The following is a 17,820-nucleotide window of genomic DNA, read 5'->3' on the forward strand; positions in this document are numbered from 1 at the left end:
ATTATCTGAAGAGTTGCTGTAGAAGCTGGGAGAGTCTCCTGTAGCAGTCTGTACTGCAGCGGTTCTGTAGAAGCCTCTGACTGAAGACTGTTTAATGAAGAGGATGCTCTCAATTGTTCACGAGTGTCTTGATTTTATGAAGAATCCTTCAAGAACCAGCTTTCTTTTTCACGTTGTTGAGCCGTTTTAAATCCCAGCAGATGACGGCAGACGAACCGACTCTCTCAAAATCTGACTCACATGATCCACCCGACAACTGCAGTCACCCGAGTGTTTCAGAACAGCTTGTTCTGTGTTGAAAGTCTGACGTTTACAGAGTGAAAATGAATGATGCGAGGACAGCACCCTGTGGTACTCCTGAGCTGATGACCAGCTGGTTAAACATCCGTCAGTCATTGATCCAGGTGATTTTTGTATTTTCTGGAGTCCTCATAACCAAATTATCAGGTTGAATTTTGGTTTAAGAACAAACATTTCTGCAACAAATTCCAGAATGTCAAATGAAAATGTTTCAACCGATCTTAAATTTAATGTTTAAATTAATTTTTTTCAGGCTTGTTTATAAACTTTCTGCCGTTTTGATAAGATTTAGTTTTTATTTTTGTGTTTACATTTTGCACCTGAGATGAGCTTAAATATTGTTATGATCCGTGTGTTTGTGACGACGGCTCACTGAATTTTTTTACATTTTGCAAACTTTTCAAGGTTTTAGCCAAACCTTTATGTTAATAATAATAATAATAATAACCCATGTTGTTGTTTTTCAGTAGTTTCATTTTAATTTAACACTTTAGATTGTATTTGAAGCAAAAGAGAAATAGCATTTAATTGTTTTGAGCAGGAATGTAATATTTGTCAACATTTATTTTTATTTATTTTGAACTGTATCATAACAAAATCTTGTTCTATTGTTTTTTTTTAGCTGGAAAGAGGAAAATTTAAATGTTACAGATCATTCTTTACTGACTTGTTTGTTTTGAATAAAGATGAAACTGAAGAACTGAAAACTTTTTCTTATTTAGATCTTCCACCAACATGCATAGAAAAACATTTTGTTGTCAATAAAGTGTTGAATGACGACGTCGTCGTCGTTTTAGATTATTTTACATTAAATCCAAATATGTTAAGCTATATTTCACTGTAGCCGTAACTCAAGTTCACTTCGATCAATATTGAGGATGAATTATTTTTAAATGTTATTCCAAACACTCAAATTCAGGCCAGTTACTGAAATATCAGGGGCGTTCGGGCTTTTTTTTTTTTTTTTTTTTGCTTTTTCTGGACAATTATTCCGTCTGGTTTGGATTTTCTGCAGCTGGAAAGTTTTTCCTCTTATTTTTTTTACTTTCAGTCAGTTATTACGATGCGTAGCATAGCTGTGGTTTCATTAGTTTCTTTTATCAGTCACTATGGGCATAGATTGTATCCCCTACTCGAACGTCTCTTACTGGTTTTCTAACCACACGGACAAAAGCAAAGGAGTAGAATCAGCACTGGTGTCATCCAGTTCATGTTACTGTAAAATATCATCTCTAAAGCCTCAATATTTAGCTATTAGCATGTCTTCAGTCAGAGGCCTCTCCTGATTCATTGCAAGACTGACTGCTACCACAGATCTTTCCACTCCAACACACCTGGATGACATAAATAATTGCAAAATTTAAAATTCCCTTTGGCATAAACTAAATATTTTCTAATTAAATTAAATCTTTCCAACCCTCCTCAGGCTAAACAAAACTCTGGTGACTCTACACTGCAAAAACACAAAATCCTACCAAATAGTTTTGGTCTGTTTTCTAGTGCAAACATCTTATCACACTTGAAACAAGAAAAAACGAGTTACTTTACAGGAAGAAATATTAGCTTGTTTTAAGTCAATAATTTCTTAATACTGATGATAAGGCACAAGTTCCAAATGTCTTGTTTTAAGTGAAATAATCTGCTATTGGAATTAAGACTTTTTGATATAAATATTAAGGAATTATCGACATGTTATTGTTCACATTGAACTGTCATAATGTGCATGTAATTTATTTTGTTTGCTTCAAAAACACAAAATCTTACCAAGTATTTTTATAGTTTCTAGTAGAAATATCTTAGCACATTTGGAATGAGACAAAATTAACTTACAAGTAACTTTACAGGGAGATATAGGAGCTTGTTTTAATTCAATAATTCCTTAATATTGATTGAAAAAGTTATGAATAATACTCCAGTGGAACAAGACATGTTGACTTAAAATATGGAAAAAAATATGAAAAGTTTTAGTTACTGTCACATAATTTATAACGTGTGTTTTTTTAAAATTAATTTTAAGGAATTATTTACTTAAGACAATTTCATATCTTGATGAAAAGGTACGTGTAAATTAGTTTTGTCTTATTTCAAACACACTAAGATATTTGCACTGGAAACTACACCAAACTTTTTGGTAGGATTTTGTGTTTTTGCAGTGAACTCACATATGAAGCCCTTCATTTTTTAAATTATTAGTATTATTATTAAGTGACTTAAATCTGGGGAAATTATCCCAGTTTTAAACAAAAGGCGCTGAGTTTGTGTACATAAACGCTGCCGTGTGTTTCTCAATAAGTGTTTGTTTATGTGATAAGGGGCTGGGCAGGTTAGTGTTCGCTCCATTTTTAGACCTGCCAGAGGTCAATGTGAGCGTTAATGTGCCAGCATATGGAGCGGCCGCTCGCAGCCAACGACATCTGAGCCTCAGAGGAAATTTCCAAGATCATTTCAGGATTTTTGTTTTTCCAGTTTGGGAGCAAAACCTCCAGGGGAAGTAAGCAGTTTTAAGGTTGGTGCTTTTCATGCTGTCAGAGGTCTAAAGGTGGGTGAGGTAATGTACAGTAAATGGCAGCATGAGGCATTTGCTTGCTCTGCTCACTGGGTTAATCTGAGGTAGAGGTCAGCAACCTTCACCAAAGAGTCATTTCTGCAAAATTAAGTTTGTCCAGAGCCACAAAGTTACATCATCGCTTTAAAACAAAATCACAATTTGCTCTAAATATTTGTTATATGATTAAAATAAATAGCTACTAATTCTATTGTTATATTTTATAATGAATGAATGAAACATTTTGCAGAGCCAAAATGCATTTTCTTGAATTGTATACTTATGTAAAAAATAAAAAAGGAACAATTTGTGATTTAAACCATAAAATTGGACCAAGTATTTTTGGCCTAGGTAAAGTTCAAATATCTTATTACATTTGAAATAAGACAGAACTAATTTACATGTAACTTTTGAGCAAAATATATGAGTTTGCTTTCAATGAATAGTTCCTAAATATTAATTTAAAAGTTTATTATTATTCTTTATCAGTCAAGTCTAAGCAGTTTTATCTGTTTTGCTGACAAATTACACAAAACAGTCGCTTCTGTTTTTTGTGATTATGCGATCACGAAAATTCAAAATCAACAGATTCTTACGTTTTTTTTAATGCTAAGTCTTTAAAACACGTTTAAACATTGTGTTTAAATTATGCTAACTCCCACCTGCAGGTGGCAGTATTTCCTACTTCTGCCGCATTTAATGTGAAGTTACAGTCGATACCCCAAGTAACAAAATGTCGCTTAGTTGAAAACATTTAGAAACACAAAATTAGGGATTTTAAAGAATCACAAACACAATCATGAAATCTTGGAGAGACTGAACAATGTGAAAAGATGTTGATTATTACATTTTTGTATGAACTTTTCATGACTATTAAGGAATTATTGATTTAAAAAGCTCCTTTAACTTGCTGAAAAAGCTACTCATGAGTTAGTTTTGTCTTATTTCCAGTGTATTACGATATTTGCACTAGAAACTAGACAAATATTCGGTAAAAGTTTGTGTTTTTGAAGTATATCCATTTATTAATATTGTAACAGTTTATTAATGGGTATTTTCTCTTTCAGCACATTGTTTATATGGCCTAAAATAAAAACGAATTTGACCCGCAGCTAGCTAGAGTGCAGCTAACTAGCTTTTTTACTATTATATATGTTTTGCACCCCGCCAGGGGGTCTTTTTGTGGCTCTACTGTCCCTTATTTTTTTGAAAGTAGGCTGACAGGAAAGAGGGAAGAAGACATGCGGCAAATGTCGCCGGGTCCGGGACTCGAACCCGCGACGGCCGCGTCCAGGACTCAAGGCCTCCAAACGCCCTCAGCCAACCAGCTAGCGAGTGCTAGCTAGCTAGTTATGCACTAGCTAGCTAGTACGGTAATTTGGTTCCAGGTGCTGAAAACTATCCCATCATTTTATCGCCCGTTATGAATTATGACGAGTTGATACTTTCCATGCATGTTGCATGTTCTGCTGAGTGTGTGTGTGTGTGTGTGTGTGTGTGTGTGTGTGTGTGTGTGTGTGTGTGTGTGTGTGTGTGTGTGTGTGTGTGTGTGTGTGTGTGTGCGTGTGTGCGTGTGTGTGTGTGTGTGTGTGATCATGACACCTGATAGTCGCAGCTACTGGATGTCTTTCTGGCTCTGCACATGTTTGGAGTCGTCTTTCTTCCTCTTGGCTTCGCAACACGCTGCCTTACTGTACATATCAATAACTGTCACTGCAGGATACATAAAGAAAGTGACCCGCACTTTTCTTAAGGTCAGCTTTCACTTGTGTGGCTCTAAATTAACCACAGCCAGTTCGTCCTGACGGAGCATTAAACTGGGTTTATGTTTTATTCTTTGCACTGCAAAAACAGAAAACCTTAAGTATTTTTGCTCTAGTTTCCAGTGGAAATATGGTATTGCACTTGAAATAAGACAAAACTAACTCATAACTGTTCAGCAAGAAATAGTTTTGTTTAAGTCAATAATTCCTTAATATTGATTTTAAAAAGTATTACTTCCATTGGAAGAAATGGGAAAAATGTCTTGTTTTAAGTGAGATTTTCTGCAACTGGACCTAGCACTTTAAAAAACATAATAAAATTAGTAATAAGGAATTATTTACTTTACGTTTACTGGTGTTTTTGTGAATGAGTGGTGTACAAACTTTTTCCCATGAGAATCAAAGTCGTTAAGTTGGTACTGCAAAAAAATAAAAAAAATTTTTAACAACTTAATAACTTTTGGGGCTTTTTTATCTTAGCTGCTCAGTAATAATCTAAATAATTTAAATGTTAGTAAAATAAACAACTTGAAAGCATTGAGGCCACAGAGATAGTTAATTTTTTTTGTCAGTAATAAACTAAACCATATTAATTGTATTGAACACAATGGTTAGATTTTTGCAGTAAATGAATGTGTAAATCATTGTAGATACAAAAAAGGCTCAGAGTTTTTACATTTTTTGGGTTGATTGTTTTTTTATGTGAGAAATAACATTTGTTTTTGGTTTGTTTTTGTTTGGGGTTTTTTTTTTTAGAAAAAATGGGTAATTGTTTGTGGTTCTAGTTTTTCCAAAGTTAAGATGAATGCAAAAACCTCATTGATATGTTGAAATGTATTTATTGTACCTAATATTTTGTTAAGGAAATATTTATCTGTAAAAAAAAAAAAAAAGTTGCGAAAGTGTCCATCTGCATCAAATTTGCTCCATTTGGACCGCCCATAATCCTTCAGAGGGCCTCAAATGGCCCCCGGGCCACAGTTTGAACACCCCTTCTGTAAAGGGACTGTCATCAAGCTAAATGAACTGAGCTGTAATTTAGTTTGTAGGTTTCTGCTGCCATCCTGTTTGGTGCATTCATGCGTTCCTCGTCATCTGCAGCTGTCATGGCTCCCAGTTTGCGTCAGGCCTACCGAAGAAGATGGTGGATGGCGGTCACGTCCATCGTAGAGAACCTCTTCTTCTCTGCCGTCCTGCTGGGTTGGGCCTCGCTCCTCATCATGCTGAAGGACGAGGGCTTCTATTCGCACCTCTGCGTAGGTAAATGCTCTGACATCTGCAAAGACATGCAGGAACTAATCACGATGTATGTTGGCTTCTGAACTTAAAGAGATTAACAAAAGATTCCTTGTGCATTAGCATTTTGAACATTTTGGTAATCCTTATATCCGAGATTAGCAAATATTAATAACGTCTAAAAACAGTAAAACTTCTAATTAACCAAGAACAAAATTTGATAAAAAGTTTCCTGCGTCTTTCATGCGCAAACGACATTTTTAAGGTGTAAACAACTAAATTTAATTTCCCTTTGGGATCAAATAAGTATTTTTGAAATTGAATTTGAATCGACCACCAGCCAATTACAAAGTGATTGTTCACAGCCAATCAGAGTATTCCTTGGACGGAAAAGAACCAATCACAATCACCAAATCAAAACAGTGCAGGAAATTGAAGAAAACACCAAGCAAAACAGTAGTGTGTAAAAAAGCACTGCAAAAACACAAAATCTTACAAACTACTTTTAGTTTCTAGTGCAAATATCTTAATAGTTTCGAAATAAGACAAAGCTAAGTTATGAGTAACTTTTTAGCAATAAATATGAGCTTGTTTTAAGTAAATAGTTGCTACTACATGCAAAAAATGTTTTGTTATAAGTAAAATAATCTGCCAGCTAGTAGAACTGGTATCTATTCATCAATATTAAGGAATCACTTACTTAAAACAAGTTTCTAAATCTTGCTGACAATTTAAAAAGTTGGTTTTGTCTTATTTCAGATGTTCTAAGATATTTGCACCAGGAACTAAACAAAAATACTTGGTAAAATGTGTTTTTGCAGTGCAAAAAACAAATTACATTCCCGTCATGACAGTCCTAAGTGAATAATAACCTGTCCTCAATAAATTCACTTAAATTAATTTAAGTGTATATTTAAATTTAGATTCATTTAAAGGTTGGTCTCACCATCAACCAATAATGAGTTAAGTTTTTTCAAATACTGTAGTTTGCATGTGTATTTAAGCAACGAAGATGTCTACAAGCTGGATTTCAGATAATAAAACCACTTTTTCTGTTTCACCTGTTTCTGAGATAATAATCAGTGGATTATCAGTTTAGATATTGACGAAGAGATCGGCTGAAAGTTGGATGTTTTCTTTCCAAACTGGCATTATCGGGTTCAGACCTGATCAACTTTGACCTTCAGCTCTCCCAACTACAAGCGTCTAAAATGACAAAAAAAAAATTCTCACGCCAAAATAAATCAGAGGACAGATAGGCCTCTTCTTGTCACTCGAGTCGGTGTTTTAAATTCTGATGAGCAGTTTCCCTTTGTATTAGTGAGGAAATGTTTCTAAATGAATGAGACATGGGATAAAAGTTGAGTTATTAGAGGTAAAAATGGACTGGTTTGGGCATTTCTGAAGTTTGAGCCCCAGTAAATTATTCTGATGTTCAGATTGGAAAACATCAGTGTGGCAACTTGGAGTAAAACATTATCACTTAAATTTTATAACCTAAAAATAATATTTCTTACGTTTAAGGAGAAAATCTGATTTTTAACTATGTTTATATCAAAATTAAACAAAGATATGGGTTTTGTTTGTAATTAGCCTAAATTCAAAGCTTTCTTAACAGGTTGAGGTGCTTCTGTTCTTATTTCCAGAATCGTAATTGTGAATTGTTTTTGTTTTTTTTGTCTTTCTATCCAGAAAATGAAACTTTTGCCACTAACAGGAGTTTGGTGGAGGGCGGCAGATGGCCCAGCTGTGTGGAGCAGGAGGAGATGCTGAATCTCGGCTTCACCATCGGCTCGTTCTTCCTGAGCGCCGCCACGCTGCCTCTGGGAATCCTGATGGATAAATTCGGACCCCGACCCATCAGACTCATCGGCAGGTCTGACACCGCACTCATTTCTGATCAAAATGTTTCTGATTGTGAGTGCGACCGCTTTTTCAGATGAAGGAACTGTAACAGATTAAAACTTTATAAAAATTATTCTTTAATTAGACAAGAATTTTTACAAAATACTGTTTCAATAAGCTGGTCTGTTTACGCATTGAAACCTGATGGCAGTGCCGGCCAAAGCCTTTTTGGGGCCCTGAGCAAATTTTCATCCAGGGTCCCCCATGAATGATGTGTCATCATTTGGCTGCGATAGAAATAGCTGTGTTTCCATGTCAAAGGTGTGTAAATATTTGGTGATATTGTGCTAAAGTAAAACAAAAAAACCCCACAATTGCGGTGTTTCCAATAAATAAGAAACGTAATTAAAATAACTTGTAAATACGTTTTTTCATGGGATAAGTCATTAAAAACATATCACTTCCTGTCATCTTCTTCATCATTTCCACCAGTAGTAACAGCTGGATGTTGATCACTTGATGCAAAAAAAGTGTTTGCAGTTTTGCAAAATAAACTAATTTCAATACAGCCAAAAAATCCACCTGATCCTCATGCAAAAACTTACTGAAAAACTTTTTTTTTTTCTCAAAATTGCCATGTTTCCATTAAACAAATTTATTTTCAAAATTCCACATTGCAAAAATTTCAAGATCAATGGAAACGCAGCTATTAATATAATTTGTAATTAACTTAAATTATACCAATTTTGTCATGGTGACTGATTTTACCCTTAAAGAAGTAAGAAACTAACAAAACTACTTTAATTGATCTGCATTTTGAAATGCAAAGTGGTATTTAAGTGCAGCATTTTGATTGAACTTTCATCAGTGAGCAAACACTGAATTTAAAGTTTAATATATTTTGTTTTTAAAATCTGGAGCAGATCTATAAAATGTGTAAAACTTGCAAAATATCACCAAATGACATTCAGATTACATCAAAGTAAACATCTATTAAAAAAATAAACATTTAAATAATTGCAAAATGTTAACAGAGAAATCAACACGGTAACACAAACACACACAATAAAACACGCAGTTGTGTATTAAAAGGTGTAAAGAATAAACTGTTTAGTTACTGTGTACGCTCCATTAACTAAATATCAATGGAAAGGAAAATGGAAGGAAAAAACATAAATTTAAACTGACTTTTTTTACAACTTCACAATCACCTAAAAAAATCAGAAAAGACAAGAACCAATAAAATGAATTATTTATCTTCTTAGATATATCAAACTGAGAAACATTCCTTAAATATTAATAACATAATTTCCATTTAAATATTCCCAGAATAATGTTTGACATTTCCTCTTCTATGATATGCTGATGATTATCTTATCATTTCACTTTGACTAGGCTGTCCTTTTTTCACAGTATTTAGTGGAATACCTCCAACCAGACACTGCAGGAGCATTAAGAATAAAACAAATATTTGTTTTTCTAATAATTCAAATGGGATTTTTGCTTGTTTAGTGTGATATTCAATGTTTGTGTTTCAGTTCCTGTTTCGCAGCATCTTGTGCAATGATGGCTGCCGCTGCGTACGACCCTGAAGGTGAGGCGACAAACCTACATTTAAAGATGAAGTTTTAGCTGCTAGCTTGACTTACTCCACTTCTTTTTCTTTTTTTTTTTTTTTACATAACTAGTTGTTGGTACATGGATAAGTTATATTTGGTTGAAAAAGTCCTTAACAAAATTAAATTGTGGCTGCAATGTGTTTCTTTTTTTTTTATCAGCGCTGTCTGTCCTCATTTTCTTCGCTGTTTCCTTCAACGGTTTTGGAGGAATCTGCTTGACCTTCACATCACTCACAGTGAGATTCACACACACACACACACACACACACACACACACACACACACACACACACACACACACACACACACACACACACACACACACACACACACACACACCCACATGAACACACACACAATGCTGAAGTTAGATATGTGGGACAATAAGACAACATTAACTTACAAGTGACTTTTCAGCCAGATATAGGAGCTTGTTTTAAGTCAATAATTACATAATATTGATTTTAATTAAGTACTACTTCTACTGGCAGCTTATTTCACTTAATACCAAACATTTTTCCCATGTTATAATATAACAAGATATGTAACTTAAAATATTTTAAAATTATCTTGTTCCACTGACAGATTATTATTTACAACTGGAACTTTTTCATCAATATTAAGAATTTATTGACCTAAAATGAGCTTCTATATCTTACTGAAAAGTTACTTCAAATTTAGTTTTCTCTTTATTCTAAATGTACTAAAATATCTGCACTAGAAAACAGACCAAAAATATTTGGTTAGATTTTATGTTAGTGCAGTGCATAACATCTTAATCTGCAATGGATCTGAATAATTTGGGGTATTTACACCTTTGGCTAAATAGTAAGAATAGTGTTGTCATTATTAGTCCTTAGCTTGTAGAAGCAGCATACAAGATAAATTGTGTGTGGGTGTGTGTGTGTGGGGGGGGTGTAGGCGTGTGGGGGGCTGTGTATGTTTGTTTCACCTCAGTAAACTTTTATTCCAACTATAGACACAGCTGTAATGTTGCCAGTAGCACAAGACACTGCATGCGGTTCCCGTCATAATCAATCATCCATTTTGGACATGAATATTAAAGGAATTGCAGCAACAGGTGTATGGAACTAAATTAGGGTCATAAAGTTTGTTGAAAAGAAAAAATTGTCTGAAACTGGAGAAAAAGATGTTGAATCTGAAAAGTAGTTTTATCAGTTTCAAATCCTTTTTCTAATTTCAAATTTCTGTTTTCAATTTGAAACTTTTTTTACAGTTCCAAATCTTTCAGTTTCAAAATAATGTTTCAGTTTTTCTTTTGTATAAATGTTATGACCCCAAGTTAGCACCATACAAGTGGAGCAAACCGAAATAACTCGACACCCAACATTAAAGTTAATATAGTAGCAGGTTTTTTACCGTGATTTCTGTTTTTGCTTTTTCTAAATTCTCACTTGCTGAACTGGTTTGATAATCTATAAATACAGAAATGGCCACAAACATTACAAGGGTGTCGAAAGAATACTTTATAAAAACTCAAATGGTAAAGTGGGAAAGTAAATTGGTGAACTGGAGATGGGCCATGAGCTACTCACACACACCCAGAAAGTCCACAGATTCTCACACACAGCAGGACAGAAAGGACAGGCCATGTTTTGGGACTTCTCCAGGTCAGACGATGACAGGCAAAGGGAGCAGGGTGGGTCAACTAGGCAGGTTTCTGATTGGCTGAGAGGCTGCATGGGAATTTAGACTAAGTGGAACTGGATCTGGTCCTTCCAAAACTAGCACCCCCACACACACCCACTCACACACCACAAACGGTGCCCTACATAGTCAGAAAATGCTCACATGGACCGGCACACATTTAATTGAAAGGTTGACTGAAGTAGATTCTGATCGGGTTAAAAACTGTACCGCCTCCTGCTGACGGCACCCCTACATTACAGCCAAGAAATGGAAAGAGGAAATTCACATTTTTATGCTTTTATGTGTCTCAGCTGCTTCTAAAACAGCAGAAGTGCTTCAACAAAAAACTCCAGACGTTTTTTGGTGTCTGGGAAATTAGCCGTTTCAAAAACTTCCCTACAGTTAAGTCACATTCCATGGGCGCTTCGCCGTTACCTAGCAACCCAGACCCGTTACCTAGCAACGCAAGCCGGAACACGGAGCGCTAAATAATAAAACATAATCTACCGAAGCTTCGAAGCAGATACATTTTCCTCGAGGAATTTTAATAATCGAGGTACTCGAATCACTCGAGGAGTCGTGTCAGCCCTAATATTGACTAACTGACTAAAGTGTCACAACAAGCATTTCTAATGGCTGATATTATTTAAAAACCAGCAGTTTTTCTTTTTTGTCACTTTAATTTATCCTTTTCCTACAGCTGCCTAACATGTTTGGAAACGTACGTTCGACCATCCTTTCCCTGATGATTGGCTCCTACGCTTCTTCAGCAGTCACCTTCCTGGGAATCAAGGTGTGCACTCAAGTGAAAAAGATCAGATGTTTGGGATTGTGAATGCATCAAAGAAAGAAAATGAAAATGTATCAAGTGTTTGAAAAAAGAAAAAATACACTTAAATGAGGGGTAATTAATGTCAAGGATGATAATAGAGGGCAACCTCAAAAATATCAGGTGTCATATTAGCTTTACTGTTTGGTGAATTATTTTAATCCATTTCTACATCTCTTTATATTTTTCCATAATTTTCCTCCTAATTCCCATCAGTTGATTTATGACCTTGGTGTGTCGTTCCGGCTCATCATGTGGGTGTGGACGGGTTTGGCCTGCATAGTCATCCTCAACTGCTTCCTGAACTGGCCGGGTGAATCCTTCCCAGCTCCAGAAGACACCAGATACACGTCAGTAACCATAATAGTAATAATAATAATAATAATAATACACTTTCCATACTCTGTCTACATCTTTTTGATCTTCTCTTGGCAGTAAAACGATGAGAATTAATGGGGTTGTGACAGAGGACAGGATGACCGGGGACAGGTACATCACCAATGTGATGATCATGGAGGACACAGTGAGTCCCAAACCACAAGAATCTGAAAAGAGACACTCCGAAAGCGCCTCTAATGGTAAATACAGCTTTGTTATGAGCTATCCAGACCTGATCATTCATAAGGATCTGTTGGCATTGTGATTGGTAAAAGTATCATTCAAAGGTCTTTGTAAGATTCCAACTCCACACAAACCATAGCTGGCTGCATTAGCTCCATTTACATTCACCATAAAAATGCAAGCATTGAAATTACAAAAATAAATCTACTGTAATTTCTACCAGCTGCAGTTCCAATCTGTCAGTCCGTGTGCTCTCCCATCTTCCTGTGGAGCGTCCTGGTCATGGCAATCACTCAGCTCAGGCTGATCTTCTTCATGGGAGCCATGAATAAGATGATCGAGTTCCTGGTCACTCATGGCGACCCCAACCGTAAGCGTAAAATATAGGCCTACACAAAACCATTTATTAGAGATGTTGAGTTTAACTTTTACACTTGCTTTTCTGTCTTCAAGCCGGGTTGGAGCTACGGAAGGAGGTGGAGGACCAAGGTACCTATCAGGAACATCCTGAGCCTCCAGTCAACATTGTATTTTCACATATTTGAACTGATTTCACTCTGGCTGTCTTCTCCAGTGTCTTTCTACTCGTCCATCTTTGGTACGATGCAGCTTCTGTGTCTGGTGACGTGTCCTATGATCGGCTACATCATGGACTGGAGGATGAAGGAGTGTGAAGAGGAACATGTAAACATATCAACAAGCAAAAGGTAGGAAAACATTTGGACTTTATTGAGGCTGATGAGATTCAACAGCAAGTGGGGTGAATACTCCAAACCAGGGGAGCGCCATGGGAACCATGTTACATCGGCACAAACTTGTTATACTTGTTTCCTCAGCAAGTCATCGCCCCCAAAGAGAGACAGAAAGATCCAGAAACTGAGCAATGCCATCAGAGCCTTCATTTTTACCAACTTCCTACTGGTCATGTTTGGAGTTATTTCCTTGATTGACAACTTGCCCATACAGGTCAGGAAAAATGCTGCACTAGAATATGAACTGAAAGCTCCTTCGGTCATTTTTCAGTTCACCATTATAACATTTTAAGACAGAATGTTGTGCTGATGGGCTGATGTCCTGCTACTTCTAGACAAATCAAAAAGCTGAACTGCCTCTTCATCATGTTGCATGTCCTGCGATATCCTGTATTGTGCCGTTTGTAAAGTTACGCAGTCAAAAATTAACATAAATAGTTTGGGGCCTCATTTTTCACAATCCCATTTTGTCATGTCATTCATACATTTATAAATGTCACAGTACCAAACTCACTATTTAATTATCAAGCTAACTATTTAGCTCCAAAGATACTTAGTGAACAATAGCTTCAAACTAGATATCTAGATATTAAGTTAAAGATTTAACTGCAAACTAAATATTTATCTAGCAAGCTAAATGTTCAAGCTAAATATTTAGTTAATGAGCTAGCTTCAAACTAGTTATCAAGCTAGATATTTAGCTCCAAGAGTATTTAGTTAGCAAATTAGTTTCAAAGTAAATATTTAGTTACCAAGCTAGTTAATTTGGAACTGTGACATGAATGAAAAACATGGTGAAAATATGTCTTTGATAAATGAATCCTCTTGTTTCTCTCATAAGAGGCTAAAAAACAAAATTATTCCTGTTAATTTACACTGTGTAATTTACAAACTACGCCCCACAGTCTGTTTATTGAAATGATTCCACATTTCAAAGCTGCAGGACACTGAGCCTTGATGACTGGAGTTTGAGATCTCTGGTGTCACATGTTATGTTTTCATTTGCTTTCGTTGTTACAGCAAAAAATAAAATCTTGGACATTTTTAATGCAGATAAAAAGCAAATACCGTAACATGTGTCCTGCTCTCTGTTTTGTTCTTTCACAGGTGTTGTCCTTTGCTCTTCACACCGTTGTTAGGGGATTTATCCACTCCTGCTGTGGAGGCCTCTATGCAGCAGTGTGAGTGACGCAATGAAATGATATTTTAAAATCCTTTAGACTTGCTACTAATTCATTCAAAGATGATGAAATGATGACAGAAAGATGCAGCTTTCCCTCTCTGAAGGTTCAGGTCAGAGTCTGGGTGTGATCCGTGTTGCCTTTGCAATCCCAAAGGCAACACAGATTAGTTTGCTAAAATCTTCATTCTTCTTCACCACCACCAAGGAACCAACATCTGACTATTATCCAGTTTTTCTTTTTTTATTAAATATCTTTAAGGATGCCACATTTCTCTCATTTCCGCTCTCCTTTCATCCAGGTATCCAGCGAACCACTTTGGGACTTTAACGGGTTTCCAGTCAACAATCAGTGCAGCGTTCGCCTTGCTCCAGCAGCCGCTCTTCATACTGATGGTGGGGTACCTCGGCGGAAACCCTTACTGGGTAAGGAGCTCTCACAGACGGACACCACCCACAAGTAGTCAAGTTTATTTGTACAGCATATTTCAGCGAGAAGGCATTTCAAAGTGCTTTACGCCATAAAAAATGTAATACAGTAACCAACTAAGAAACAAGCAAGAAACATTACATTTTGTCAAGCAAATGTACATCAGATATTTTAATCAAGGTTCCAGCTATTATGGATCAAAAGGAGCTCTACACACGAGGGTTTTTAGTCTGGACTTAAAGAAACCGAGTGTTTCTGTTGTTTTGCAGTTTTCTGAATGTTTTCTTTAGATTTGTGGTACATAGAAGCTGAATGCTGCTTCTCCATGTCTGGTAGACCTGAGTCTTCTGGAAGGTTGAAACAACCACAGCAGATCTTTAATACATTTTCTGATTTACAAGCTAACAAAGGTATTTTAAAGTCTGTTTTCTGAGCCACTGTAGGGACTCTATAACCGAGCTGATGTGCTTTATCTTCCTGGTTTTAGTCAGAACACCAGCAGCGGCGTTCTGGATCTGATTGTTTTTTTAGGCAGACTTGTAAAGACACTGTTGCAGTAATCAATGTGACTAAAGATAAACATATGGATGAGTTTCTCTAGATCTTGCTGAGACATTAGTTCTCTAGTCCTGGAAATGTTCTTCAGGTGATAGATGTCTGACTTTGTAACCGTCTTTATATGTCCCTGAAGGTTCAGGTCAGAGTCTGTGTGTAGATTTCAGACCTGATCGCTAGTTTCTAGCTGTAATAACTGAAGATGTGTGTTGACTCTAGATGATTCCTCTTTAGGTCCAAAGATAATAACTTCAGTTTGTTTCCGTTCATCTTGAGAACGTTGTGGCACATCCACATATTTATTTGTTCTAAGCATCTGTTCAGTTCTTTAATGATGACATTGTAATGTAGCGCTGTGTGTCATCTGTGTAGCTTATTTCTGTTTTTTACCTGAGCTAGCAGGAGCATGTAGATATTAATTTTCAGGGGTCCCAGTATTTAACCTTGTGGTACCCCACAAGTGATTTCTGTCCTTTCCATTGAGACGTTATCTATTGACACAAAAACGTCTGTTCTTTAGGTAAGAATTGAACCAATTAAGTATTAGACTAAAGAGTTCCAGCCACTCAATCATATATCGTGGTCAACAGCTTGTAGAGAGAACTCACTTTTACTTTCTTACTGCAGATCAACATTGGCCTTCTCATCTTCTCCCTGGTCGGCTTCCTGTTACCATGTTATCTCTTCTATCACCGGAGAGGCCTAATCAGAGAGAAGGCGCAGCTAGATGTGATCGCTGCCCGCCAGTCTGAGAAGGAGAACAAAGATCTTATCCAGTCAGACTGTGAAGACGAGGGGTCTTCAAAATATGGAAACATACCCAATGGGCATACTGGTTAACTGGTTATAATGACATGGTCACTTATTGTCAGCAATGCTATTATTTTGACTATGACTTATGTGTTTCTGAGAAAAAAAACCCATTAGTCCTAAAGATAAATGCCCAACAAAATAAGCAAAACCGAGATTCCAGCTCAGAAATTCGCTCTTCATTAGGGCTGGGCGATATGACTGAAAATAAAAACACACTATAATCGTTTCATATCAGTCTAAATCAATAATTATTGCTTAGTTTTTTGTTTTAAATATCTGAAATACTACCAAACCAGTGATGTGACCTTGTTTTATTCACAGTTTCCATCCACGCCGAACCTTTAAACTGCTGCTGGGCATGTTACTCAACAGGTTGTTGCTAGGTAACTGCAAGTTACCCAGCATACTGTTGCTAGGTAACCATAGGGTGAGTGAGTTAGTTGATTCCACTAACTTTGCTTAGCTAGCAGTGAGAGGTTGAGCAGCCAAAGCCTTTCCTCTGCCTACATCTCCCAGAATGCCGTGCGGTTCTGGACCAGAGTTCCACGAATATTTTATTAAACAATTTATCACTGATTTATTGTCTCTTAATAGAACTACAATAATTCTGAAAGCTAAAATTGTTTGCATTTTGCATTTTAATTCACGTCAAAACTAGGGAGATAAATTGATTTTATCGATTAATCAAATTTTCTGGTTTTGGAGAATTAATTTTTGGACAATTTGGATTTTTCTTTTTCACCAGCGCATTCATAAACCAGAGGGATGTTAGCTGTCACCAAGAATCACCTTGTATTTTTTCTTCATTACAAATTTGGAGAGAAAAAAAAAGCTGAGGGACCATTATGGCAGAACTACATCCTTTTCTGTCATTGTTTTCTTTTGTTGTTGTTGTTGTTGATCGCATCCATTGTTGTCACTAATTATGTTATATTTAAAACTAGGCTTTCTAGGATTTTGTGTGTAAAGTAGTACCGCTGTGTATTTTGTATTATTGAAGCCAAATGTATAAATATCGATGTGCAAATGCTCCAACATCACTGACTGGGACAATTAAAAAAAAAGATTATCCTAGGACTACAAGAAAATTAAAAGTCATCACAAACAATTTACTCAAGATAATAAAGCATTTATTACACTGAATGGAATCTGTGTAACGTCTAACTTGAAGAACACCACACACAGATTTTATCATTAAGGTTTAAGATTTATTTCAAATCTTAAAAGACTAACACACCACATCTCAGCCTGAGGCACTTGTAGATTTTAATCAATAAAGGCATCTTAGGCCAAATGACTCCATATCTTCAGACTTGCATCCAAAATGGAGGGTTTGAACCTTAATATTTTCAAAACAAAAGCAGCACAGGCAAACATATCAGCACAAATGTAGCATTGAAGGTCACTGGTGGTGACCTTCTATGATCTCTGGAAACCCGACTTTTATTAATATCTTAACAATGATAGCAGCGCCAACAAAAGTGTTTGCTGCACAAATGTAGCACAGATGTTTGACACCAATTATGTTTGATTTGGGTGATGTATATAGGCTGGTTGAACTTTTGACTGTTGCTTTTATTAATATCTTCAAACAAGAGCAGCACAAACAAAAATCTTAGCAGCACAAATGTAGCATTGTTGACTGAGACCAAATTTGTTTGACTTCATAAATGGAGGAGGGGCTGGTTGACCTTCTATGATCGCCATAAACTTTGCTTTTATGAATATCTTAAAATAATAGC

General features: G+C 36.1%; 1 protein-coding gene across 2 annotated transcripts; it reads left to right on the top strand.

Annotated features, from left to right (window-relative positions):
- Nucleotides 1–2,674: 2,674 nt before the first annotated feature.
- Nucleotides 2,675–17,221, top strand: LOC102237465 (large neutral amino acids transporter small subunit 3-like). Of its 2 annotated transcripts, none has more exons than XM_023333601.1 (15): nt 2,675–2,806; nt 5,710–5,868; nt 7,537–7,720; nt 9,228–9,283; nt 9,468–9,544; nt 11,659–11,751; nt 12,004–12,137; nt 12,223–12,365; nt 12,572–12,718; nt 12,802–12,837; nt 12,923–13,055; nt 13,185–13,314; nt 14,208–14,281; nt 14,583–14,706; nt 15,893–17,221. In XM_023333601.1, the coding sequence occupies exons 2-15, from the start codon at nt 5,715–5,717 to the stop codon at nt 16,103–16,105; spliced, it is 1,698 nt and encodes a 565-aa protein (XP_023189369.1). In that variant the 5' UTR covers nt 2,675–2,806; nt 5,710–5,714; the 3' UTR covers nt 16,106–17,221. The 2 variants fall into 2 exon arrangements, with proteins under 2 accessions (XP_023189369.1, XP_023189370.1); XM_023333602.1 differs by having other exon boundaries at nt 2,675–2,791.
- The last annotated feature ends 599 nt before the right edge of the window (nt 17,222–17,820 follow it).

The sequence above is a fragment of the Xiphophorus maculatus genome, chromosome 5, assembly GCF_002775205.1.
Source record: "Xiphophorus maculatus strain JP 163 A chromosome 5, X_maculatus-5.0-male, whole genome shotgun sequence".
NCBI classification, from domain to species: Eukaryota; Metazoa; Chordata; class Actinopteri; order Cyprinodontiformes; family Poeciliidae; genus Xiphophorus; species Xiphophorus maculatus.